Source organism: Balaenoptera physalus (genome assembly GCF_965194825.1).
Source record: "Balaenoptera physalus genome assembly, chromosome: 20".
Lineage (NCBI taxonomy): Eukaryota > Metazoa > Chordata > Mammalia > Artiodactyla > Balaenopteridae > Balaenoptera > Balaenoptera physalus.
The window spans coordinates 9,919,027-9,946,813 of NC_138901.1; the positions used below are offsets into that span (position 1 = coordinate 9,919,027).

At 52.5% G+C, this 27,787-nt stretch overlaps 2 protein-coding genes and 1 long non-coding RNA gene across 4 annotated transcripts in view; 1 reads left to right on the top strand and 2 right to left on the bottom strand.

Moving 5' to 3' along the window:
* The window catches only part of LOC309650967, a 356,435-nt gene that overhangs the window by 212,935 nt on the left and 115,713 nt on the right, over positions 1 to 27,787 (top strand). The window lies entirely within an intron of this gene.
* The window catches only part of TIMP2 (TIMP metallopeptidase inhibitor 2), a 50,434-nt gene that overhangs the window by 6,469 nt on the left and 16,178 nt on the right, over positions 1 to 27,787 (bottom strand). Inside the window, exons 1-3 of one of the 2 annotated variants that reach the window (XM_082443045.1) lie at positions 8,140 to 8,173; positions 7,582 to 7,682; positions 5,365 to 5,473 (exon numbers count right to left, since the gene is read on the bottom strand). In XM_082443045.1, coding sequence (XP_082299171.1) covers positions 5,365 to 5,473; positions 7,582 to 7,682; positions 8,140 to 8,158 — 229 coding nt within the window. In that variant the 5' untranslated portion in view covers positions 8,159 to 8,173. Of the gene's footprint in view, positions 1 to 5,364; positions 5,474 to 7,581; positions 7,683 to 8,139; positions 8,174 to 27,787 lie in introns of those variants that run through there. The other variant, XM_082443046.1, reaches the window with a different exon arrangement.
* CEP295NL (CEP295 N-terminal like) lies at positions 8,168 to 27,314 on the bottom strand. Its single transcript, XM_082443003.1, is given in 8 exon segments — positions 8,168 to 8,253; positions 8,515 to 21,029; positions 21,033 to 21,323; positions 21,327 to 21,803; positions 21,805 to 21,900; positions 21,904 to 22,110; positions 22,112 to 22,450; positions 22,453 to 27,314. Coding segments are annotated over 7 exon segments (1,683 nt in total). The 5' UTR covers positions 22,705 to 27,314; the 3' UTR covers positions 8,168 to 8,253; positions 8,515 to 21,008.

The window sequence follows — 27,787 nt, forward strand, 5'->3', positions numbered from 1 at the left end:
GCATGGAGACGAAATGGAAATTGTATAGTTTCAGTGGTCCCAGTTACTGGGCTCACATGAGCTTTAACTGTCACGTGTAAATGGTGTAGCATCTCAGAATATTAAAAGGCGATCCCTTTCAGCAGAGGTAATTAAGACTTGGTTGGGCACGTGAGCATCTCTCTGCCTTGGAAAAAAAGCAAAGTCTTTCTTGGCTACAGAAAAACAGGAATTAATTAAAATTTGTAACTGAGGGTTGTATGTTTATTTTTCCTTCCGGAGGAGAGGACTGTAGAAGAAAATTACAGGGCCGATTCCATAACAGTTCCTGAACACAAGCGTCTCACGGAGCCAACTCAACATGTGAATTTGACTCATCAGCCCAGGAGGAGGTGGGCTGCCCCAGGCTATGTGGTCACTCGTGGGGCTGCAGCCAGCGCTGGCTGAGTGGTTTACTGTGCCCCGTGATTCTTGGTTAGCCCATTCCGACTCCAGGAAAACAAGATCTAGAGTCTGTTCTTTAGAAATTAAACACCAGATTTGTTCCAGAGCTGTCTCGCTGAGCCAGGGAAGGAAGTCAGATTAGAGAGGTCCCTCTGTAATGGGGTGAGTCAGCCGCCAGTGGAAGTGCCTTTTATTAATCTTATGTTCCACGGCCAGTTAGGGAACTAAAATGTGTCCCATGTCACTTGCTTCCTTCCAATACTAAATGTGAGGTAGTCAAGATGATAGGCACACAGTTACCACGTGAATTCCTCTTCAAGTGTTTTTAATTTTTATTATAAGTGGAGCTACAATTTGGATGGTTTCATGTGTAGCAAGCTTCTGAAATGTGTGTGGCAATTACTTGTATAACTGTCTTCTCATTCAGCCTGGGGACAATTGAAAGGGCCTGTGGTAGGAGCAGCACAGGTCACATACATGTTACATGTTAAATAGCACATATGAACGGCTGAGCTTCCGCGTGGGAAAAATATCAATGTTATCACGAGTGACTTGAAATTATGAGGCTTTCTGCATTTGACTCACAATGCTCCCTTTGGACATGAAGTCTTTCCCTTTCCGAAAAGGGTCTGAGCACAGCTGATTTTCCCTCCACGTCCCCCAAAAGAAATAAAAGCAACCACCAGCAAAACAATCACCATGCGGCCTCCACGTGGACCTCCACTCTTGTCCTAGACCCACCTGCTAAGCAGCCCTGCAGTTTCCTTGCACTCTCGGGGTAAGCGGAACGGGACAGGACCCAAGCCCCACGCTCCACGGAGACACTGCTGGGGCTCCTGACTGCTCGACATAAGCCATCTCCCCGTCCTGCCCCAGGATCCGGCCAAAGGGCCCCATGGTCTGGACCACCCATCTCGTGGAATAAAGGGCGGTGCCCCGCTCCTCAGACTCTCGGGGCAAGAGGCAGGTCTGACTGACTGAGAAGGGTGCCAGGAGATGAAATAATGTCAAGAGGCTACTGACCTCGAGGGAGGTGACCAACCATGGCTGCTGGGGCTCAGCTCTCCTGAGTGTGTGCAGACTGGCTATTTGGCACCTCTGGAACAAAAGGTCTGCCTTGACCCAGAGGAGGGCAGGTTCTCAGTCCTGGCTGAACACTGGACTCTCCTAGGGAGCTTTACAAATGCTGATGCTGGGGCCCCACCCCTGGAGATTCTGCTTGAATTGGTCTGGGGTGCCGCCTGGGCATCAGGATTTTTGCAAACTCCCTGTGGAATTCCAACGAGCAGTGCGTGTGGAGGCCTGCTGGGTTAGGCGTTGGGGGAGTGAGACTTCTAAACCTGGACCAATGATGGAAGAAGCAGAGTGTAACAGACCCAGGGGTCAGGCGGACGAGGGTCTAAATTCTGGCTACACCATTGCACCACTCCCCAGCAGTGTGACACTGTCAGGGGTGTGCTGAGAAATGCCTGACCAGCAGCTCTCCTGGGAGGAAAAGCTCTGGTATGTAGCATTTGCCCTAATTCTGTGGTGTAAATACTCCCCCTCTGGCCAATTTCAAGCTACCACCATGACATCAACCAAAGTTTAACAATCGGCTTGAAAGTGAAAGTGGGTTCAGGCACACACCATGGGACCTGGGAACACAGCTCCATCCTCTACTCCTCAGTTTTCCTCATCTGTAAAATGGGGATCATAATAGGGGGTAGTGAGGATTAAATGGAACCCACATGGAAAGCATTTGGAGAACGTCAGCTCCAGGAAAAGGGCACTCCTATTTCTATTAACAGGGAGCTGGTGAAGCCTGATGTAGAGGCCTTTAAGACAGAGCCTCAGCGTGGGTAAGGATTCAGCTGGGCAGGTCTGGAAGCGGGTCCTAGCCCACACTGAGGTCGCTTTTCCACCAGGAGCCGCCCACGGCAGGATGCAGGCTCTCCCTCCTTGAATAAGGGCTTCGGCAGCTCTGCAGTTTGGCCAGACAGCCCTTAGAGGGCAGTGTGGAGACCCAGCAGGACGGCTGAGGCTCTCATTTTAAAGGGTGTTAGAGACAAGGACAAAAAAAGGACGCAGAAAATTAGAAGCCTTTGATTTGCTAGGGCGATAAGGTCCCTGAACCAGGTGTGTCTCCGCCAGTGCCATTTCCTGTGCTACTGTGATGTCACAGTCAGGTTGTCAGCTCTCTGCATTGTGATTTTGTCCTCATCTGCTTCTCTCCATTTGATATCATCTTTCCTGTTGTAAAACCAGTAGATACTGCAAATGTGAAATGGTGCAGCTGTTTTGTAAAACAGTCTGTCAGTTCCTCAAATGGTGAAACACAGAGTCACCATAGGTCCGGCAGTTCCACTCCTAAGTATCTACCCAAGAGAAATGAAAACACACGTCCAGGCAAAAACTTGCACACACATGTTCAGAGCAGCATTGCTCATAATAGACAAAAGGCAGAAACAACCCCAGTGAAATGCTGAATGGATAGGAGAAATGCTGAATGGATAGGCAAAATGTAGTACATCCATCCAGTGGAATATTATTCGGCCATAAAAAGGAGTGAAGTTCTGATATAGGTTACAACATGAACAAAACATTAAAAACATTAAAAACTTAAAAAAACATTATGCTGAAAGAAGCCAGACACAAAGGACCGTATGTTACACGATTCCATTCATAAGAAAGTCCAGAGTAAAGAAATCTACAAAGAAAGATTAGTGGTTGCTGAGAGCTGGGGTCAGGGGAAAATGGGGGTTAGGAAGGTAATAGCTAAAAGGTATAGGGTTTCTTTCTGACGGTGCTGATGGTTGCACACCTCTGTAAATACACCCAGACCCTTAAATTATACACTTTAAATGGGTGAATTGTATGCTGTGTGAATTATATCTCAAGAAAGATGTTAAAAAATAATAGGTGCTCAAAATAAAACATTTAGGAAGTTCAGAAGGGCCTATAAAGGAAGGAAAAAAATCTCCCATTATCCCCAAGGAGAGGGACAAAAGTCTTGAGGTAATGACAAAGAAACTCACGGAAGCAGGTGCTGGATGTGAGCATTTTGTGGAAGGGAGGGAGGTACTTGTCCAAGGAGAGATTCCAGAAGCCTCCTTGGCCCCGCTGCACCTCCCTCCCTGCAGCACCGCCCTTGCACGGCCAAGGTCAGCACCTTCTCCCGACACTACATCTTCTGGGTCCTGGCATCTGCTAGGGTCTCTGCCTCTTTGTACCTTTTAAGCATTCACTCACTATTCACATTTTCCCACATGTGAAACTTATCTTACTTTCTTTAACTTCTTCTCCTGTCCCTCCCGGGTGGGAACATGGGCTTCCTGACAGCAGGGCCCCAGGATCTCTCCTCCTGAACCTCCTGCCATGCCAAGCACAGAGCTAGGCACCTAGTGGGCACCCGCTAAACATGTGTTGAAATATGTGAAATAACCTGGATGGAAGAAAATCCCCCAAATCATGGAGATTTGGATTTGGAATTAATTTTATGATTAAATTGGGATTTTGGGAACAAAATAGGATGTCGGTCTCGGGGAGGTGTCCTGTCTCTTCTTTTTTCTTAAGTTTGTGATCTGACTCCTACTTTCCCTAGAAGTGGACAGTGAGGTTCCTTAGCTGACCCAGACAGCACCGGCCAGAATAGGGGCCACCAGCTGCAGATGGCTGTTCACATTTACATTTAAATCAATTGCTATGAAGTAAAATGAAAGCCCCAGCCCCTCAGTTGCACCAGCCACAGCTCAAGTGGTCAGCAGCCACGTGTGGTTCATGGCGGCCATACCGGACAGCACGGGCATACAGCATTTACGGCATCACTGGAGGTTCTGTTAGAGCGGGGGGGGGGTCTCATCTCGGGGTGATTCTGCCCCTGCCCTGGGAACATTTGGTGATGTCGGAGACCCCACGACTGGGGGGAGGATGTCACAGCAATTAGTGGGTAGAAGCCAGGGATGTAGCTAAATATCCTACATGCATAGGAAAAGCCCCCCAACAAAGAATGATCTGGTCTCAAATGTCAATAGTGCTGATTGTGAGGACACCTGCTCTGGACTCTGGGGGTGAAGCCTAGGTGGGTGGGCAGAGGAGGCAGTAGAAAGAAGTAAAGGGAAATCATTTTATGTAAGAATAAAAGAATATAATTTTTAAAAGAGATGCAATGATAAAATGTGGTCTATCCATACAACGGAGTATTATTCATCCTTAAAAAAGGAGGAAATTCTGACATTTACTGCAACATGGCTGACCCTTGAGAACATGATGCTCAGTGAAATCAGCCCATCACAAAAGGGCAAACGCTGTAGGATTCCACTTTTATGAGGCCCCTAGAGGAGTCAGGTTCACCGAGACAGAAAGCAGAATGGAGATCGCCAGGGCTGGGGCGAGGGGGAGTTTAACAGGCATGGAGTTTCAGTTTGGGAAGACGAAAGTTCTGGAGACGGATGGTGGTGATGGTTGTACAACAGTGTGAATGTGCTTCATGCCACTGAACTGTACACCTAAAAATGGCTAAAATGGTAAATTTTATGTTATATATATTTTATCACAGTAAAAAAAAGAGGGATATGATGAACAAAGCAGCAGGTGAGTAGAGAGCATAATAATATCAAGAGATTTAAAATGAGGTTTCAACTCTCCTTCCCCGCCTCCTGTCCAGGCTTGAGCACTTCAGGCATCTCACCTCTCTGCGTCCACCTGACCTCAAATTTCCTATGAATACCGGTTTACTTTGTTCCTTACCATCAAGTCACGTTGGTTCCACTATTCTAACAAGGGGAATGCCGAGGACAGGAGAAAATTCACTAATTCTCTGATGGGAATTAGGCAGGGAATCTCCGAGACTTCCGAATAGCACTGTGCGTACGTCAGGGCTCTGTTCCACTTCGAGACGCCCCGCCTCCCTGCCCCTGGACGGTCTCTAAGAACGTTCCATGCCCATATCCACATACACACCTGCAATGAGATACTCCTTCTTTCCTCCAATGTCCAGCGAGACCCCGCACACTGCGGAGGAGGGCGCCGTGTAGATAAACTCTATGTCCTTGTCAGGTCCCTTGAACATCTGGAAAGAGGAGGATGAGGAATGTCAACGAATTGGGCGGCACAGCCACGTTCCCATCCCGAACACGGCGGGGTGCCCCAACCTGCACCCGTGGTACTGCCAACATGGAAAAGGGGATGGAGATGTACCAGTGAGACAGATTAGAAGACGACCATTCCTAATGCGCAGGATTCCCTGGAGTCACTCTGATTTACTGCTTAGTGTGGCAGTTGTCACCAGGCTGGGCATGAGACTGTCATCCAGAGGGACCCGCCTCAGATAATACACCTGCTCTCCCTACCACCTGTGAGGTCATCTCAGAACCCCTGGGGAGGGGCTTATGTATCTCCAGGTGATTCTGACCCATCACGGAGAATCACCACTTTTGTGTATTTCCAGGAATTTTAAGCACTGGCTATTTGACGGGGACCAGAGCGGAGAGGCACCTCTCAATTAGGATGTAACTCCCTGGGCAAGTGGAGTTTGACTTTTCAACTTGTGATTTTCTTACAGCCTCTTGGGAACAGACCTGCTGCCCAGGTGAAGGGGTGCATTGTTCCAGTGCCCAGGCAGGAAGTGAGAAAGCCACAGCCAGGGAGCTCCTGTGGCCCCACTGGGGACAGTGGCAGGCGGGGGCCTGAGTGTGGACTGAGAACTGCCCTCCACCCCAGTTTTGGGGGTGCAGGCTGCTGGAAGCCGGGTGAGCGGGGGTGGGGGTAATGGAAAGGGGAGCGCACGCATGCGCCAGGACGACACAACAGAGGAGGCTAAACACGGCTGTAGATCACAGACACGCGGGCTCCACGATTCCACACAAACCGCATCAGGACTCCTGCTGTGGCTAAACCGAGATTAATAGCGTTGTTTGGTTTTGGGGGGAAGAGTTTCAACAAGCAAACTCAAATAGAACCTGGTTATCCCAATGTCACGATGAACCGGCTTTGCAAGAGCTACACCCCAACCCATGCCAAGAAAGGTTATAAATGACGTCTGTCACCAAAGGGCTGAAAGTGCTTCCTTGCTGTCAACACCTGCCTTTTCACAACCCCTCAATGAGTGGTGAGAGCAGAGATAACTGTCCTTCCTGCTTCATAAATAGAGATGTAGGCACTGAGACATTGGGTCACCTCTTTAAATGACACAGACACAATGATTAAGCATTTCTTTGACCTTCTGGTAACATTTATGTTCTATTTTTTATTTTTGTAACAAAATTAAATATGGATGGCCACAACTACTAACCAGGTCGAAAAGCTGTCCCTCCAGCTGGAGCCTAGAATCTTCTTCCCTCTTATAGACCAAGTTAGTTATTGTCAACAACAATAACCTTCCATCAGCACTGGTCCTGTCTTCCCAACCTCCCCGCCACGTCCTCCCCTCCCTCCCTCCCTCCCAAATACAGGCTCCTTGCCATATGACCTTGAATGCAACCACCATTCTGAAAACCTAACAAATGCCACTGCCCTCTCAGTCTGCAGCCCCCAATGCCTCCCATCCCTCCCTTCCCCCGGCAAAGCATCTTCTCCGTCACCGGCCAGGCTGCCATGTCCGTTTCTTCCTCAATTCCCGTCTCTCAGGAAGCTGTCCCAGCACACCTTCCACAGGAGTCCTCCTCTCTCCAAATCCCCCCTCCTCTCAGAACATAAAGCTAACCAGGCAAGACTAGAGTCCACCCGCAGTTTGGGGGAATTAGGTCATCTGCTCTCACATTGGTCGTGGGCTCCCAGAGGCAACAGCCAAGTTCCCGCTGCCTCTGAACCCGCCATGGAGAGGTGAAGAGGCACTCACAGAACGTTCCATGGATGCTGTGAACTTGGTAACTTAAGGCTGAGGCTCTGCCACTGATTTATATTCATCAAAATGAAGATAACACATTTCTGAAATAACCTAGCTGATGGGAACACACTATGCCCACAAGACTTCTCAGCATTTACAGATTAAGGAAAATCAGATCCACTTGTGGCTTGATGCCCTTGCTCCTAGCTGTCTGCCTCACAGGTGGCTGGACCGAGTTCTAGGGACCCAGTGGTGCACTGAGATGGTGGGACAGCCCCGCCTGGTCCCCGGCCCTGCTCCCAAATCTCCCCCAGCTCTGCCCGATGGAGCAACCCAGGGACAGTCGCCGTTACCTTTATTTGCTTGATCTCGTACTGAATCCGCTTGATGGGGTTGCCGTAGATGTCATTCCCGGAATCCACCTCCTTCTCACTGACGGCTTTGGCCCTGATCACTGCAAAACAAAGACAGAGAGGTGAGCAGAGTCCCCGAAAGACTGTCCTGGCTCTAAGGAGGGGGCAAGGGGCAGCAGGGAGGTGGGAGGTGAGGGGCAAGATGATCCCAGCCCTGGGTACAGCATTGGACTCCATCCCGAGGGGGAAGACCAGGAGTGAAGCTAGAGCCCTCGGTCGACAGGGCCCCAGAGCAGAAGCTCTCGTCCCTCACGACAGGGGGCTGCTGGGGCCGTCACTGATTTGAACAACAGCTCGCTGTTGATGTCATGCTTGAGTGCTCTGGGGCTTCTCTTCCTTCTCCCCCATGCGTACGTGTCTGTGGCTGGGGAAGCAGATAAGCACGCTGACTGCTCTGCAGTCCTCATCACGCAGTGAAAGATGGTGAGAGTCCCCGCCCCCCATAGCCTACTGGCAATCAGGCTCTCTTGGGCTGAAGGCAGAGGGGGCGTTACCTACCTACGAGGGGCCCCATCATATTTAGGTTGGGGATCTTCCATCTAAAAGGTCTATCTTGTCAGCCTCCTAATCTGTCCTCAACGTGTCCCTGAGAGATGTCGCAGGGATGATTCTCTGTAATAACACATATTCTATCAGAGGCACAGCAGAGGAAGGTTGAACATTTTAACCGTTGAATGGGGGAAGGAGACATTCAGGAGCATCTCTAGCAGACATGAGGGACAGATGCCGAGGACAAAGGCCGAACAGAAAGAAAGATGATCCTGGAACGTGACACGAGATGAAGGAGAGGGGAAGAGGTCAGGCTGGGAAGGTTCTGGAATGTTCCCTGGGGCCTGAGGCTGCTCGAGGGCCATGCACCCCAGGGCTTCCTACTAGCAATTAAGCCAGGACTCTGCTCCAACCCATAACCTGACGGGGCGCAGATCAGCAGTTCACCCTGTCGCTTGGGCAGAGCCCTCCCTTTTTTCATTTCAAGGCTTATCCGCTGGTGGCACAGCCTGTTTTAATGGCTTTAAAAGCTTTGTCCTCCAAGATTCGGCTGTTCAGGGTCACGCTGGATGAGGGTCACGTGAGTGTGGGTGTGAGCAAAATAAAGAAACAAGGAGCAGACGGGCTCAGAGGAGCCTCCCACCTCCACTCCCCAGTGGGCGGCTGGAATCTCAGAGCCCCCAGGCAGGGCTGTCTTCTCCCGTAGAGCAGGGAGGCCCAGGCACGCGGATCCCCATCTGTGCCCCATCTCCCTGGACCCCTGAAATGCTCTCTGGATCCCAGCCTGACACCAGAGCCCCACGCCACAGCCCCAGCGCCCCACCCAGGCCCAAACCCATCCTTATTTTTTCTTCTGTCGGCGCTGAGTCATGACTGGCCGAGGCCACAGGTTCCTGTTTCCCAGGCTGAGCCAGGCCCCAACCTACAAAGCCACATCTAGGAAATGCCACCGTAGAACAGAGGGCCTTGCCCTTGGTAGCTGGTCAACCTGATCCCAGCGTCTCCTCCCAACCCCCACCCATCCTCCCTCTCCAGCACGTGTTATGTTTTCTCAGTCACGTCCCGTCCAGTTCAAACATCTTTTTCAGCCGCCCACTGCCCTCATCTAAAACAGAAGACCCTTTGCAACCTGGTGCCAGCCAGGGACTCTTTCGGCTGCCGTGGTGGCCTCCCGCTCTTGCTCTCCCACCAGTCCATAATACTCCCTGAATCTGAACCTGCCCAGGGGTGTCCATACCTCTAGACAGGCAAGTTTCTTCTGCCTTGAATGCCATCTCTCTCTCTCTGCCTGGAGAACTTCCATTCATCCTTCAAGACCCAGCTGAAATAGCCCTTCCCCATCTTCCCTCTGGGAAATCCTGTCCTCCCGTAGCACCTGGTATATTCCACATCTCTCATCCACTCTGCTGTAAACATCTGTACCCGTCTGCTCAGGGCCCTGGGAGCTTCTAACAGACAGAAGCTACGTTCTAACCACAGAACAGTTAGGGCTCACTATTTGCTGAGCTGACCCTGAGATACCTGGATAGCAGCACAGGTTAGGTTTGTCTTGGTCCCTCTTACGACCTGCCTCATCTATACCTTATTGCAGTGCTGCACAAAAAAGTGTTTATGCGAATCAGTAAACATCAGATTAGTCCTGTCGTAAGTCTGCTCTTCCGCAGCGTCGTCCTCAGCTCATGATATCAAATGAACCAGGAACATCCAACGGAGATAACAGTTCTAAAAGGAGCAATGCTGCCAGATTTTACTATGGTACACCTAATTCTGCATGCTTTTTGGAACTTTTTGGCACTGCTTTTCAGAGGTCCAGCACCCTGCACAATGCTTACTGCATTATAGGTGTTCAATAAACACACTGCTGGCCATTAGAAAATAAGCAAAAAGTCAAAACTACAATGAGGTACCACTGCACATCAGTCAGAACGGCCATCATTAAAAAGTCTACAAATAACAAATGCTGGAGAGGGTGTGGAGAAAAGGGAACCCCCCTACACTGTTGGTGGGAATGTAAATTGGTGCAGCCACTATGGAAAACAATATGGAGGTTCCTCAAAAAACTAAAAATAGAGTTGCCGTATGATAGAGCAATCCCACTCCTGGGCATGTATCTGGAGAAAACTATAATTCAAAAAGATACAAGCACCCCTGGGCTTCCCTGGTGGCACAGTGGTTAAGAATCTGCCTGTCAATGCAGGGGACACGGGTTCGAGCCCTGGTCCGGGAAGATCCCACATGCCGTGGAGCAACTAAACCCATGTGCCACAACTACTGAGCCTGTGCTCTAGAGCCTGAGAGCCACAACTACTGAGTCCGAGTGCCATAACTACTGAAGCCCACGCGCCTAGAGCCTGTGCTCTGCAACAAGAGAAGCCACCCAATGAGAAACCCACGCACCACAATGAAGAGAAGCCCCCACTAGCTGAAACTAGAGAAAAGCCCACGTGCAGCAACAAAGACCCAATGTAGCCAAAAAAAAAAAAAAAACGATAAAAGCACCCTTATGTTCATAGTAGCACTATTCACAACAGCCAAGACATGGAAACAATCTGAATGTCCATTGACAGATGAATGGATAAAGAAGATGTGGTACATATATACAATGGAGTACTACTCAGCCATAAAAAAGAATGAAGTAATGCCATTGGCAGCAACATGGATAGACCTAGAGATGATCATACTAAGCGAAGTAAGTCAGAAAGAGAAAGACAAATACCATATGATATCACTTATATGTGGAATCTAAAATATGACACAAATGAACTTATCTACAAAACAGAAACAGACTCACAGACATAGAGAACAGACTTGTGGTTGCCAAGGGGGAGGTGGGGAGGGATTGGGAGGTTGGGATTAGCAGATGCAAACTATTATATACAGGATGGATAAACAACAAGGTCCTACTGTAGAACATAGGGAAGTATATTCCATATCCTGTGATAAATCATAATGGAAAAGAATATGAAAAAGAATATATATATAACTGAATCACTTTGCTGTACAGCAGAAATTAACAACATTGTAAATCAACTATACTTCAATTAAAAAAAAAAAGAAAAGAAAATAAGCAAAAACGACTTCCAAACAGCCAAGAGTCTCCATTCCATTCCACACATCAAGGTCCATGCATTTTTCTCTTATAAAAGCTCCTAAGGCTCCCAGGCAGTCTGAGTTCTTAATTGAAAGGGGGCAGCAGAGGGGCTCCATCCTGCTGTAGCCCCTCCCTGCTGTGTAGCCTCAGGGAAGTTCCCTGACCTCCCTGGGACTCAGCTGCTCACATCGGAAACGGAGACACCGCCACCAGTATCTGCACACCATCAAGGTGTGGGAAGACTAAGAGATGGGGGGCACGTGACGCGGTGCCTGACACACGATGCACGTGTAGCTCAGGACAGAACAAAAACAGCACCTCGGAGAAGAATGGTGCGAATTCTTGCATTCGGGGGGTGAGGGGTAAGGAGAGCTGTGCCACGTTCAGGCCTGGGAAGCCCACTCTGGGCGGTGAGGATCCTGGGTCTGGGTCTGATGCAGCTTCCTGATGCACCTGCTTTGGGGTTACAGACCACACACTTGCCTTTTAAAATTTGTCAGAAAAGAAGGGATTGGTTGAATCCAGGGTCCAGAGTTAAGACTAGAATGTTCACTGGCCCCTGGGCTGCCAGTTGCCTGCAGGGAGGTGGTGGGTGGGGTGGGGAGGATCTCCAACTGGGCTCGTCCACGCAGCACAGGAATTCAGATTCTTCAGGGTCTTTGAATTCTGGGTGGGAATCTCAACGTTTTACAAAATGAAAGAGAATGGGGGGACTTCCCTGGTGGCGCAGTGGTTAAGAATCTACCTGCCAATGCAGGGGACACAGGTTTGATCCCTTGTCTGGGAAGATCCCACATGCTGTGGAGCAACTAAGCCCATGTGCCACAACTACCGAGCCCATGTGCCACAACTACTGAAGCCCGCGCACCTAGAGCCCGTGCTCCGCAACAAGAGAAGCCACCGCAATGGTAAGCCCGTGCACCGCATCGAAGAGCAGCCCCTGCTCACCGTAAATAGAGGAAGCCCGCGCGCAGCAACGAAGACCCAATGCAGCCAAAAATAAATGAATAAACAAATAAAAATTTTAAAAAAAAAGAGAGAAATGGAAGGAAAGAAAGTGAAGCAAGAGAGAAAAGAAAGCCCAGTTCTATGGAAACCTTCCCCGAAGTGTCAACATCCTCCAACCACGAAAGAGAGATGCTGGGCGCACACCCGTCCGCGTAGGTGCGAGGGATCCACGGCGCTGAGCTGCTCAGGGCAGCAGGTACCATCTGGGCTCAGCACCACTCTGCATGGGGTGGGGTGGGGGGACATAGGCAAAGCATTGGCAGCTGAATTGATCACAGCCAGAGGCTCCCACAGGCAAGTTACAGATAGGAGACCTGAGGGGCCCCACAAGGGAGGGAGGGCAGGCGGGGCAGCAGCACAGTGGACCCCGGCCAACTCGGCTGCGGACATCCCGACCCTCAGCTTTCTGCCCCCGGCATGAGCCAGAGTGGGGACTGTCTTCCATGCCAAGCTCAGAGTTCCGAGTTGGACTGCCTTTTAAGTATAAATTCGAAAAGCACGGGCCCCCTCCTGTTGCCCAAAGGGCAAAAGGGGTAAGGTGTGGGAAGGTCTTCAGTAACAGTCCCTGCCTTCGAGGAGATCCAACCCGGGCAGGAAGATAGATGATGGATAGGAAAACCAAGAAGCACTCTCTTTCCAGCTGCCAGTGGCGGACAGAGAAGGAGGCAAGAAGAGCTTTCCAGAAATGTGTTTCCTGCACCTAGCGCAATGGGCATAACCCTGAGCTCCAGACTGGAGGCCACTCCAAGTGAGGGATGGGCCTCTCTGAGTCCCAGGCCATTTAAAGGACAGGGCTGGGGAGAAGCAAAGAGACCCAAAGAATCTGGGAAGAAGTTAAAATGGAGGCATGGACTCATGTTTACCAAACACCTACTGCATGCTGGGCCTGGTGTTCGGCCCTGGGGTGGGGGTCAGCCTAGGTCCTGTCCCCCCCCACCCCGTGAGTGAGCAGCTCTGCTCCCCCATCCTGCCCCTGGGGAACGAGAGGCAGCAGTAGGAGGGAGAGTCTTCATGAAGATTCCTGTTCTAACCGCTTTGGATGCAAAAATGATGGCCTCTCCCTGGGCTGCTCAGATTTTTTCTTCTTTCTCTTCTGCCGTTAACACAACATCTGGGTTTGAGATCAAGGGTGATACACTGGCTGATGAATTCACTGCCAGATGTTGGCTACTGGAACGCACAGCCGTGGACTTAATTCAAAGCACAAGCAACCGCAGAGCCCCCGCCCCCACCCCTTGGGCTGTGGACACCACATGACGTCACTTCCCACCCCTAGGAGCCTGCAAAAACAATCCCTAGTCCGCCCAGCCAGATTTGGGATGGAAAAGAACGGGGTGGGTGGAAAGTCAAGGTTGCGGACGACGATCCAAAGAACACAGGCCATGTTCAGACTCCGAGAGATGACGACAGCCCAGGCAAAACCAACGGAGGCCAGACTGTGCCACTGCCCTGGGGGGAGGGCACGGGGAGGAGGCTGGCAGGAAACCTTGGGTGTCCCCAGCACACCCTGTGGCCAGGGCCGGTCCAGAGGAGCAGCACACTCGACCAGCCCAGGCCGATTCAAGTCTCGCCCACACCCCGCCAACATCTCAGTCCTCATGTGTCTGCAGACCTTATCGGGGAAGCCATGGAGATTAACAACAAGCCAAGGACATAGTCTACGGGGGGAGCCGGGCCCTGAAAGAGAACTGCCTGTCAGAAGTTCATTTATTTCACACTGAAATAAACTGAATTATCTTGACGTCTTACCACGGGCCCAACTTCTCTCCAGAGGAATGCCATATGCTACACATACGAATGTATCCTGTAGGACCTTTCCCAACGGGGCTACGCTGCTCGGCATGGGCTCCCGACCCCAGAGCACGGTAAGACTGGGGATGTCAGGACTCTGACTTTTACACATTCACGGCCTTGCACCAACACACTCAACACCCCAGAATCCCCAGATCCCAGAGCCTGCCCAGGCAGAGCTTCCGGCTCAGGGAAAAATCACGGGTCTGCCTGCAACAGGTGCGGGAATCTCCAGGATTCGGAAAAACATCCGTCTAAATACTAGGTCAACACCCTGAACCGTCTGAGCCTTACGTGTATGCGCTGACTCAGGGTGGCGAGGGGGGCTCAGCATCAGCAGAGGCCACCGTCACCTCCCCGCCCGCCTACCGCAGCCTCCAGCTCCGATCTGGAAGGGGCTCCCAGCGAGACAGGCACTAACACGGACCTCGCCGCCCTGCTCACAGCCTCATGGAAAATGCCCAGTGGTCCCTCCGGTGAGGGGCACACGGTCTCAAAGCCACCCGCTATGCGGGAGAGGTCAGGGGCTGTCAACTGGCCGGCACATTTGCCAAAGACCCTACTGGCCCCAATCAAGAGTGGGTGGGGGCCCCTCTGCTGCTGTGCCTGGAATGCGAGCCCTGGTTTGAGAGTAGAGGGTCACTTGGTCGGTTTCCTTGTCTCTGGGAAAAACTACACGCCAACCATTTCAGAGGAATTCAGAAAGTAACGATTTTGTCCCAGGCGAGATCCAGCCTCCACTTACTCCAGGTCAGGCTTCGGACCCCCAGCTCTCCAGGTGTGCTCTGCACTGCTGGGGTACTTGGGGAGGGCTGGAGTGTTCCACACTCTTGTCTACACTCTCCAGAGAAGGGGCGCCGTGAGGGTAGACATCTACACCCTCAAATCGCAGAGCTACCAAGTCCTCGCTTAATGCCTGCAGCTACATCCCGAGGCTGCCTCTTGGGAAGAGGGTCTCTTGTCCCTTTAGGGTGGACACAGTGACACTGTATGGCTGGTTGACCTGGTGGAGGCCCCTTGGCCTTTGAATTTTGATGAACTTGCCCCAAGTCCCAGTGGAGGGTGGACTGGGGTACCTCCATCCCAGCCACCACTAACCCTTAAGGGTAGAGTCAGAAAATGAGGGGTGCCCCGCTTCCTGCGTCTACACCCCAGACACACAGCCTGCTGCTCTGCCCCACGAAAGCTGTAATGAAGGGATCATATTTTTCAGAGCCCTGCTCTGGATTACCGAGGGATCCCTAACTGCTTACAAGTAACTAAACCATCTCAGTGGGCTGTGGGGAGCATGGTAAAGACACTGTGAGCCTTTGCAATGGGCTGCATCTGCTTCTTTGGGGTTGGGGGGCAGACCTCACCAGCTACAGGGGCAGGGGGCGGGTGGATGATGATTTAGAAAGAGGGTCGTGTTCACATGGACTGCAGACCGCTTGGACTCCCCAGGTTTCGGGGCCACGCCCCTCCCTACAGAACAGGCATGTGGAAACGGGATGTGGCCGAGCAGCCTGGGAGATGTCACAAGGAATGCATGGCGTCAGTGCTGGCCTGGTGCCCAGAAGGCCGTGGGAGCATCCAGCCCCACCTGCCCCTCTGACCTCAGTGTGCACCCAGCCCTCACCTTTCCAGCTGCCCCATGGTGGACATGGCCCTGGGGGCTCTCCCCAAGCACTCAGCTCTGCCTTCCCTGGCCTCAATGCCAGGCCCTGTTCAGCCAGGGGTGGAGCAGACCTCCTCCAAATTCCCTGCTTTCAGGGAAATGAAGTAATTAAAAACAGCCCTGTGATGCTGCAGGGAACCAAGGGCTTCTTCCATCCCTGTAGCAGCTGTGAGAGACCAGACCCACCCCCAGGTCCCCCAAACCTCCCCAACCCCAGGAGCCAACAGATGTCCACGGCAGGGCTGTGGTGTCCAGTGTGAGGGCAAGACTTGGCCAGCGTGACTCAGGCCAGGGTCAAAAACGCCTGGAATGACAACTGCTCAGAGCAGATGTGTTTTTTCAGGAGTTGAGGGTGGGGCAGGGAGAGTGACGGGTGCAGGACAGACAACAGGAAACAGCAGTACAGCCCCAGCCCTGGTCCACGCTGCCCATGAGCCCGGTACCTGGGGATCTGCCAGGCCTGCCCAGTGCTGTTCAAGATTCTAGTACATACACGTGAGCCGTTGTCCACTGGATGCCCCGTCTCCATGGAGACCAGCTTTCCCATCTCCATTTCCTGTCCCTTTGCTTTGGCTCCCCTTGGGAGCAGGAGGCAAACATCTCTAAAAGCGCCCTGGTGATGCAGAGAGAAGCTGCAGCACTCACCGCCCAGCTTCCAAGCTGCCCTCCCGACCCCCCAGGACCCAGATAGGACCCCTGACTCAAGCCCCGCCACCTTTCCTCCCTTTTCCCTGTGGGCCCAGCAGGATCTCATGCCAGAGGCCTTGGTCACGGTCTCCGAAGCCTTGGGCTCCGGCCCTTCCCATTCACGTGCTGCTGAATCATTTGAAAAAAATGCATCCCTGCTCCTGGGAGGATTTGCTGAGAACAGTGCGGCTTTGTGGAGGGAACTGCTGCTCTGCACTTTCTCCGCCAAGACCCCGAGAAGGAGCCAAGCTCAGTCCTGCAAGCCCAAGCCTGGAGCCCGGAGCGGGGGCAGGAGCAGGACCAGGCGGGGCAGGGGGCGGGGGGGGGGGCGGTGCAGGGAGAGATGCTGAGAGGATCCCTCCCCACCCACAGGCTGAGGAAGGGGCTGGACGGACAGCTAAGAAGCGAGGGGCAGCAGACAAGGGTCCTGTCCTCACGTTGCTGCTGGTGGGCCGTGACCTCGGGCAGGTCTCCCCTTCCAGGCTGCCTCATTTTGGGGACTGAACACTTGAGTGCCGGGCCTGTGGCTCAGGCGCCCGTCCGCATGGACAGAGCAGCAGCAGTGGCCCTGGCGTGGGACGTTGAGGCATGTGGTCTGTGGGCCGACTCCAATGCACGGCATTTCCCAGGAGCCAGGAGCAGCGATGGAAAGGCTGGAATCCCAGAGCCACCCTCCCAGCTGCCAGTGTGGAGGGAAGCTGGGTGCGCAGGCTGGGTGGTTCATGCCCCCTCTCCTCGGCTAGTCCTCGTTAGCTTAGCAAGTAAGAGCCCAGGTGGCAGCCCAGCTGCCCCTTGGAGCGGGTGGTGTGGGGTGTGCAGTCCACCCAGCCTCCCGTCTCCAGCCAGGACGAGGGTGGGCTGCGCTCCGCCATCAGCTCTCCATCACGTCTCCATCACGTGGAGGCAAGAAGCTGCCCGCATCTCATGGCCTGAAAGAGGGTCCCCTGCCCTCCACCCCAACTTGAAAAACCTATTTTCCCATTATTTTACATTTCTGAGATTCTGGATGTTCTCATACACACTACAACCTCGCACCTGGCTGGGCAGGGGAGGGGACAGGAATAAGGACCCTCAGAGCAGCACACATGGAACGCGGGGTCACATCCAAGCCGAGGGTGCCCACCGGCCCCTCCAGGGCTGGAGCAGTCACATTGTCGAGGGAGAACTTCTGTCCCTGCTTCCGAAGTGTCCTGGTCCTTGTCGGTCACTGCTGGCCCGCACCTGCCTGTGGACAGCGGACCTCGCAGCAGGCACCACCGGCGCCGTCTTCCGCCTGTGGATCCCTTGGGCAAACGGAGGGCCTGTCCACCAGCAGGCCGGCCACGGAGGCCTTCCCTAGCGGCTGCCGTCTGGGGAGGACTCACTGGCTGGGCTGCAAGGAAGTGACCTGACAACACAGAGTGAAACAGGAACACGGTAGCTGCCCCCGAAAGTGGGGGGAGGAATCACAAAACCAGGGGAAAGTTCTAGAAGATGCAGTTTCAGAGAGGAAGAGCCCATGAGGGAGGGAGGGAGGACGCGTGGGGAAGGCCGCTGGGGGAGGACCCTTTAGGAGAAGCCACCGTGTCGGGGTCCCCACTGCCCCCTGGCAGTACTGGGCGGAACCCTTCCAGGTGGCGCTGTCCCAGGGCCCTGGGCACCAGAGTCCAGTCATGTCAAAGTGACCGACAGGGAGTGAAGGCAGTGTCTTCTGGGATCCCAGCCCACCCCCTGGATACCACTGAGAGATGGAAGTTACTGGTGACATCTCCATCGGGAATCACTGGAGGGTCAGCTCTTTTTGCGGGCGGGCAGGCGGGGGTAGTCCTGGAGGGCTGTTTCATTACCCACGTCACTAACCTAGGGAAGGGGTACCTTGGCCCGCCCCCCTTCAGCCTTCTGCAGGACAGGTGGGAAAGGGCAGGGTGTCTCATCCAGCTGCCAGGGGACAGTGTGGGAGTGACCGTCCAGGCAGAGTTGAGTCACCCTCTGCCATGTCTCGCTGCCCATCCCCCACACCTACTTTTAGCTCAAGTGTGGCCAAGAAGGGACAATTCCTCACCTAGAACACACGGGCCACAAACATGACCTTTGAAAGTGGAAACAAAAATAAGGCACTTAAAGGCAGGCTTGCCCCTTCATTAGACTGCGGCTTCCAGCCCGAGTCACGAGGATCTCATTACTCAGTGTTTGGGTCCCATCGTGGCCACGGCTTTAAACCCAGTGATCCCACGGCACCCCTCCACCCTCAGACCGAGGTGATCCCATAGCGACAGATGGGAGTTCCAGCTGAGCACTCACTAAGGCCAGCGCCCCTCCCCGCAGGGAATCCTCATTTGGCCTGCGAGTGACAAAGCTCTCTTGGCCCCAGGACTTTTTTCTTATTCACGTTGGGCTCAGACCAAATTGTTGAGCAGCTCTGCAGCCCTGACCCATGGTATTCGGAAGCAGGTGAGAGAAACCGGGCTGGGATCAAACATTTTCTCCACCTAAAATGGAAAAGCCACAAACAACGGAGACTCACGTGATGGAGACGTGAGATGGTGGAAGGTTCCTCACTCAAGCTATTGATTTTAAAACAAAACTGAAAAACAAACAAACAAACAAAACACACCTTGTGGGATGCCATTACTGCTCCACACAAATGGTCGCATTCAGGGGTTGTGGGCTGGATGCTCAGAGACACATATCCGGTCAGTCACCCCACCTCTCTGAGTATCCCTCTATCACCATCTGTCATTGTGGTCACTTGGTACCTATATCCTCCACTAGAACATGTCCTGTGTGTGTGTTGTTCAGTGTTCAGCTCCAGTTAAGTGGGGCAGTGTCTGTCACTCAGTATTTGCAAAGGAAAAACAGTATAATATCAGGTCAACATTTTCCAGGGACAAAAAAAAAAAAAGGTGAAAATGGGAAGAAAAGGAGGGATGGGACCTTTCCCACACCTACATCCCAGCTGTGGTGTTCAAACATTCCCAAAGCACTTTTTGATGCCAGGCCTTTTGATCCAAATGCATTAGGGATGTAGTTCACTTTTTGGGAACTGGCACAAAACAGAAGCAGCTATGGAAAGAAGGCTCAGAGGGTCACATGCTATGACGCTGTGGCAAAAATGACACCTACGTGTGACACGAATGAACTAACTACGCTGGGTCCAAAAACGCTTCCAAAAGACCACACATGATATAATATCCTTTTTATAGGGTTCAAGCAGGAGTAAAACTAAACAATACAGGTTGCGTTCGGGTTGTAGTGAAGTGCAGGGACAACTCCCAAGTTCAGCGGGTGTACGATACAGCTAAGGAGGAACAGCGTAGAGAAGAGGGAAGTAGCACACAGATAAAGCTGGTTTTCAGCAAATATTCCAGATCTTGGGTTTGGGTGGTGGGCTCACAGTTGTTCATTATATTGTCTATATGTGGACGGGCTGGGGTCGCAGCAGACCCTGCCTTCACTCTGTTGGTCACTTTGACATGGCTGGGCTATATGCCGAACATACGTAAGATAAAAAAGGCCATTGATGGCCCAATGATGCCAACATATCATGAATGAAGAGGATTTATCCCACCCAGTGCATCTGAGGTCCTTGGGAGGGAGGGCACCTCTCCTTCATATGCTAAGTCCAGGGGTCAGTTAGCTCTGGCCCAAGGGCCAAAGCCTGCCTACCACCTATTTTTGTAAATAAAGTCTTATTGGAACTCGGTCACACCCATTCATTTATGTGTTGTCTGTGGCTGCGTTCCAGCTGCAAAGGCAGGCGTAGAGTAGTTGCCAGAGACCGTATAGCCAGCAAAGCCTAAAATGTTTACTATCGGCTCTTTGCAGAAAAGGTTTGTCCACCCCCATTCCAACCCCTAAGTATGCAACAGGCAGATAAAACCCCACCCAGTGTAGGGTCTCCACGACTGCCAAGGCTTTTGGGTCAGAGGTAAAGCTGGAGGGTAGGGAACCTACCAGACACCCTGGTTCCCCCACCACTGCCAGCCCCAGAAGGAGTCTATAGGGCTGAGTTGCTGGGAACCACTTCCCCTTTCTTTCTCTCTTTCCTCTTTCTTCCTCTTGCTTCCACCCCCTTCTTTCCCTCCCTCTCCCCCTCCTTTCTCCCTCCCTCCTACTTTCTAATATTAAAGTTATAAGAATGTTACTGATGTCCTATTAAATGATGTTGGTTTGAAAGACTAAAAGATTTTTGTTAAATCTCTCCATTAACGTCTCAGCCACTGGCTAAGCAACAAATGATGTATCTTTTGAAACTGTGCCCGTCTGACCTTGGATGCCCCTCAAAGTCCACTGTTTATTTCGCCAAAACATCTAAAGCACTTAAATGTACCTGGTATTTCCACCTGTGCTGTGGCACGTGAAAACAGCCTCAGCTCCGGGACACACCTTCGTGCTACAATGGCCAGACCCTCCTAGCGCGCCCCACACGTTCGTGCTAAGGAGTCTTCCTGAACTGGACTTCGTTTTAAAGGCAAGATTGGCAATAAGTACGATTCCTGCAGAGGAATTCGCTCCAAAGGATGGAAGGATGACTGATGGCCCATTTTAAAGAGGCTACAGGTTTCTGAGCAGATGACGCAAATACAATCGCACAGACTTGGGTGCCAGTTCTGGCAGAACGCTCAGTTACCAGTGATGTATTTACCAGGGGTGGGACTCTCATTTTTAACATATTTTCTGAAACTCTCACAAGCGTTTCCTGGTTTCTTCAAGAAACTGCTTGTGCAACTTGTTTTGCTCTAGAATTTGCTGTTGAAGGTCACGGGTCATCTGACTGTGCCTGTCATCATCGACGATGCTGGCCGAGGGGGAAGTGGGGCTGCGGTCATACCCTCCTTTCTTCTCCTGGTCTGGAGGGGAGTCAGGCTTCCGACGAGCCAGAGAAGCTGGCCTCTGTGCCCTCCTCCCATCTTCCAGCTCCGTCTGGAGGTCGGCCTCCAAGCTCATCTTGGGGTGTCTGATTTGCTTGAGTGAGCCCAGCTACTTTGGTCTTCTCTGCTCCTCCTGCATTTTCTGTTTCTGCCTTGATGCCGCCAAGCCACCTCTGTCTGCCTGTTCTCGAGGGTGAAGCTGAAGGGAGCCCTGCGCCAGCGCGTCCGGCCGGGGCGGCTCCTGTCTGGATTCGGGGCTGCACGAGAGCAGGTTCTCTTCATCGACAGATGTCCCTGCCTCGGGAGACCACGGTTTACCGTCATTCTTAACCACGCACTTGGCCATCCTATGGGATTTTTGGTTCTTGAGCTTGCTTAGTAACTTTTTCAAGCTGGTTCTGGACGGCGTCAGGCGGGCGTCCACCCCCGCTGGACTCGCGGGCTCCCCGGGGGGCACCATGTCCATCTCTGCATCTCTTCCATTCCTCTTTCTCTGGCTCTCCCTTCTCCATGCCTGCGTCTCCTCAAAGCCCTGTTTTTCACTGCGGCTCTGATCCATCCTGGGCTTGAGATCCAGGTGCAAGTTCAGGAGTTTTTTTCAGCTTCCGGTTGGTATCGAACAACCCTTCAGAGGCAAACTCCAGCTCTCCCTGCCACCTGCTCTTGTCACAGAGCTTTGCCAGCGGTCAGGCCCCCCTTCTGCAGGTCGAGCCGACTGGCCACAGCTGTTCCAGGTCGTCGGCTTTGCCCTCGGGGCTCTGATGCAAACAGTGGTTTTTCGGGCCTTGAAGACAAGCCGTTCGCTTCCCCAGCTGCCTCCTGCTGTCCTGGGCTGTTTCTGTCTCCCGTTCCTCCAGGCATTTGATCTCCCCTACAGCAGCCAAGAGCTTTCCCAAGTTCTGTCCCTCTTCTCAGCCCAGGGTCAACGGGACGGTGGCCCCCGCCGGTCTTCGTTGAAGGCGCGTGTTTTCCTTTACTCCTCTCTGCTGGGCTCAGGGGGCGAGGACTCAGGCCCGTGGTTCTGGAGGCTCCCTGCCTCTCCTGGGTCACCGCTGTTCTCCGGGACGTGGTGCACCAGGGCTGCCGTCGGACCAGCTCTTCCCTGTGTCCCTTCTCTTGCCGCACGGCCATTGTGTGCTTCCCCTCGGCCCTGGGCGACCTGGCGGCCCCTCGCTGGGTCGAGCCCTCTGAGTCAGGTTCATGGTCCTCGGCCAGTCGGCCCGCCACCGCCTCCCCCGCAACAGATGTGCTGAGTACAGCCTCTCCAGGCCTCGGACTCGCTGGTCTGGGGCCTTCTGCTGCTCCGCCTTCAGCTCCTCAGCCAAGCGCCGGGGCAGCCAGCTCTTCCACCGCCGGAGGTCCTGTCTTCTCCGCAGGGGCAGGTCTCCTTTCTCTCGGACGTGTAGCCATTTGTGCTTCTGCCTCAAAAGCAAGGCTTCGTCGTCGGGACTGGGGCTCCACCGAGGGGCTCTCTCTGCGTTTCCTTTCATGTCGGGGGCCTTTGCAGACACGGCTTCAGAGAGAAGGTGGTGTGAACCAAGAGTGGAGGTTCAAGGGCACCAGGGCCGAGGAGCCACAGGTGCTACGGCCGTTTCATGGCAAGCCCACAGGGCAGGAAGATGCACAGCGCTGCCCGGAGCGTTCCGAGGACAGTGAGGCCCTGGAGCCAAGGCACACGGGGCTCTGAGTGCAGGACAGGCTGGGGGACGTGTCCCTCCAGATCACTCTCCTGTCACCCGCCCACGAGGGCCTGTTCTCCGGCTCCCGATCTCTGTCTCACACGCCTTTAATGAGACCCGGCAGGGCAGCTGTTCTCAGTGGGGTGTGGTTCTGCTTCCCAGGGGGACACGTGGCCATGTCTGGAGACAGTTTTGGTTGTCACAACTGGAAGGAGGTGGGGTGCTGCAAAACGTCCTGAGATGCACAGGACGGCCCCACGACAAACAGGGACCAGGCTCCAAACGTCAACAGTGCCGGGGTTAAGACCCCACCTTAGGAGACAAGTTAGGGTTCAGGTGGGGGTGATGCAAATGTCTGGCCCTCTGGAGGGAGCTACTTACAAATGAAAGGAGGAAGCGGTGAAGGAGGAGGAGCCTGCCAGGAAAGGGGTGTGTGTGTGTGTGTGTGTGTGTGTGTGTGTGTGTGTGTGTGTAGGGGGAGGTGTGTGTGGGTGAGTGTGCTGACGTGCAGGTTTGTACTAGAATTCAGTGCAAACCAGAAAGGAGGTTAAGCTAGTGGTATTTCTTTTTTCACATCTCTTTGCCATCAGTCAGGGACACGTGCTCCACCAGGCCTTCCTAAAGAAGGTGCATTCACCCCAAAAAAGAGTATCACTTGCAGCTGATGTCAAAAACGGCCAGATTTGTGGGCTATGGGAGCTGCTTCCTAGGCACTGCAGTCTGTACGGAGCGCCCCTCAACTGTGTGGGTATCCCTTCCCTTTTTTTATTTTAGGATGTGTGGAGCCAGGGTGAGCAATTTTAGCCAAAATTAATGCTGGTCATCAGAAACACCACTGCATCAACGGAACAACTAATGTTAACTGTGTGGGCTGCCCTCCACTTATCTTTTTTACAGTAACCGTTGAGGTAAGGAGTTATTAGCACCCCTGGTTCACGGGTGGGGAAACTGAGGCAGGGAGCAATTAAGAAACTTGACCCAAATCACACAGCTGGCAGGTGGCAGCTGCCCCTTGGGTAGACCATCTTGTCTTTGACCAATGGTCACATAGCCGCTGGCTCTTGGTAACTATGATGGTGCAGTTATACATGTGGAAATGCGGTTAACATCATATTCTACCAGTCTGCCAACCACCATGATGAGCAAGAGGAGAGAAAAAGAGAAAGCTGGGGCATTAAACACAATGGTTGAGATTTTCAACAAAAGTGCCACAGCAATTCAATGGGGGAAAGAGTCATTTTTTGTTCCTTTTCAACAAATGTTCCTGGGACAGTTGGATATCCACATGCAAAAAAGATTAATTTACACCCTTATCTCATCATATACAAAATTATATACCATATACAGAAATTAAAGTGATCATAGACCTTAAGGTAAGGTCTAAAGCTATAGACGCTTGGAAGGAAACAGAACTGTATCTTCATGACTTCAGGTTAGGCAAAGATTCTTAGATACAACACCAAAAGCACAAGCAATACAAGAAATTGGTAAGTGTGGCATCATCAGTATTAAAAACCTCTGCACTTCAAAAGACATCGTTAATAAGTGAAAACATAAGGACTGGAAGGAAATACCTGCAAACCACATATCCAACAAAAGACTTGAATCAGTTTGTATAAACAGCTCTTACAATAAGAAGACAAACAATCCAATTTAAAAATGGGCAGGGACTTCCCTGGTGGCCCAGTGGTTAAGAATCCGCCTGCCAATGCAGGGGATACCGGTTCGAGCCCTGGTCCGGGAAGATCTCACATGCCGCGGAGCAACAAAGCCCGTGTGCCACAACTACTGAGCCCTCATGCCGCATTTACTGAAGCCCACGCGCCTAGAGTCCATGCTCCACAGCAAGAGAAGCCACCGCAGTGAGAAGCCCGCGCACCACAACGAAGAGTAGCCCCCGCTCAACACAATCTAGAAAAAGCCCACGCACAGCAACGAAGACCCAATGCAGCCAAAAATAAATAAATAAATAAATTTATAAAAATAGGCAAAAGGTTGAAATAAACACATCACCAAAGAAGATTTATGTATGGCTAATAAAGCCCATAAAAAGATGTTCAACACCAACACTCATCAGGGAAATGCAAAATGAAGATACCACTTCACACCCACTAGGATGGCTACAATGAAAAAGACAGGCAATGACAAGACTTGGTGAGGATGTGGGGACATCGGAACCCTCACATGCTGCTGGTGGGGATGCGAAAAGGTGCAGCTGCTCTGGAAAACTGTTTGGCAGTTTTATAAGATGGTAAATGTAGATCTACCATATGACCCAGCAACTGTACTCCTAAGTATACACCCAAGAGAAATGAAAGCATCTCCCCACACCAAGAAATAGAAGTGCAGAAACTGAGTAACTGTCCCAGCTCACAGGGAGGAGCTGGGTTTGAATCTGGGTCCCAAATGTCAGAGATTGAGCTTTTCCCACCCCTGGGAATGGCCACAGGGGTGTCCAAACAGGTGAGGAGAGGGAGAGAGCTGTGAATGTCTCTTCATCTGTAGAGAATGGGGAAAACTGCACCCCGAGATCCAAGGTCTATTTTTGGGCCTGGAGCCACTGGTTCACGCCCCATGTTAACTGGTGACAATGAGCAAACCCTGCACGAGCCTCTCCCACTCTGGAGGGCCCCCACCCACTCGGTCACCCGTTGTACCCTGAGCCAGGCCCGCTGGGGAAAACCACCTGGTCAGGCGCCTCAATACTGCCCAGGTGGTTTTCCTGGAGACACGCAAATGGATGAAAACCTGAAACATCTGGATGGTGATCTTAGGGATAAAGCCCAGAAATTAGAGTCAGCTCCCTCGTTCAGGAACTGAAAACCCTGTACCAACCGGCAGATGCACCCTTGCCCTCTGCCCATGTCCCCAGCTGCCCCATGCCCTCACCTCCAAGCCCTTCCTTGCTCACTGACTTGGGACCAGAGTGTTCTGAGTGTTCGGGTTCTCTCGGGCCGTCTGATCTTGCTTCCCAAAGCGGGACGGGCTGGCCTGTGCTGGCTGCCTTCAACCCCTCGGGAAGCCGCAGCCCTGTCCTTACAGAAGCTCCACTCAGAGCGGCAGATGGGAAGGACACTGGGCCCATTCTCCTCTCACCCTCTGCGTCCCTGGTGCGTGGAGCCAGCCCGCGGCGGTCACCTGGGTAGCGGCTCAGATGACTTTTCAGCCGAGGCAGACCCCCTCCCAGGCCCCCAGGAAGGGCCAGGCCCACAGCAGCCCTCCTGCCTTCTGATCCCTCAACGGAGACTCCAGGGTACCCCAGGCCGATGAGGAAGAAAGGTGACCACGAAGGCGGCTGTGTGGCGCCCAAACCAGGGGCTCCAGTGCCAGGTGGACCGGACTCCAGTCGAAGGGTCTCACCTGAGCCTCCTAACCAGGCTCCCTGCCACCACCCCCGTTCCACCCCACCCGACGCCTCCTCCCCAGCACTATGGCTACAGCCACTGTTCTAACTCGGCCACCTGTGTCACTTGAGCATCTGCAACGGGCCCTGTGCTGTGGGCACCAGCAAGTCTCCAAGCACAGCCAGAGGCCACCTGCCTCACGGGTTGCCTGAGCTGCTAGTTAAGACGCAGATTTTAGGGCCCCGCCCCAGACCGATCCCACCTCTGCCTCAGTGGGGAGGGGCCCAGAAATGCGCTCAGTTAACCATCTCACCAAAGTCGGTCAGGCAGTCCCTGGCCTACAGGCTTGGGAACATTCCAGCAGCTCAGGATCTGGCCCCCTTTCCCCAGCCGGGCATCCCAAATGCCCCTGACCCAGGTCCAACACCTTCACTGTGCTCGTGCCCGTCCTTCTTCCTCAAACAGAACGCCCCTCATGCTACCCACCCACCTCTCCCCAGCCCTGTTCTGGTTCTTCCTCCCTGACAAGGCAGCCCCTGATTTCCGCAGCAACAGGAAAATGCTCCTGTTTTTCTCCGGGGTCCACAGATTCAACGCCCCGGGGACACGGTTTAGCACATTTTCTTTGAAACATTTAAAAATAGATATAAAAGGGCTCCCAATTAGCTGGCATGGCCAGAGAGAACATTTCCATATAAGTAAAGCTTACTCTTCCGTGTGTAAAGTTAAACATTTCTCCGTCTCCTGAGAGTACACAGAATAGATATAATTTGACCTTCTTAGAACTCTGGATTATCTTTAGGACTATAATACAGAGAATCCCTCAAGGGCTTTTAAGACATATAGGACCCCCACCAAAAAAAACATGTATATATATATATATATATATGACAGGGTTCCTCTAAACTAAATGACCCCAGAATATAATTTGGAGTTTTTAAGTGGACTTCTTATAGCTTCCTCCGTAGTTTCAACTTTCTGTCTGTGTGTCTGACAGCACCCTATCCCCCTTTTCTCATACGGCTTCTAAACTGCTATGGACTGGGACCCACACAAAGCAGTTTCTTAAAAGTGTGTCTAGGGGCCTCCCTGGTGGCGCAGTGATTGAGAATCTGCCTGCCAATGCAGGGGACACGGGTTCGAGCCCTGGTCCGGGAAGATCCCACACGCCGCGGAGCAACTAGGCCCGTGAGCCACAACTACTGAGCCTGCGCGTCTGGAGCCTGTGCTCTGCAACAAGAGAGGCCGCAACAGTGAGAGGCCCGCGCACCGTGATGAAGAGTGGCCCCCACTTGCCACAACTAGAGAAAGCCCTCGCACAGAAACGAAGACCCAACACACCCATAAATGAATGAATAAATAAATAAATAAATAAATAAATAAATAAATAAATTTATTTATTTAAAAAAAAGTGTGTCTAAAGCAAGAAGAGTACAGGCTGGGGCCCTGGTGGGCTTTCCATGAGTCAAGTACATGAGCGTCTGAATCCATGGCCATCAGCTCTGGATGCAATGTCCCCGGCACTCAATCACCCACAAGGAGATGGAAAC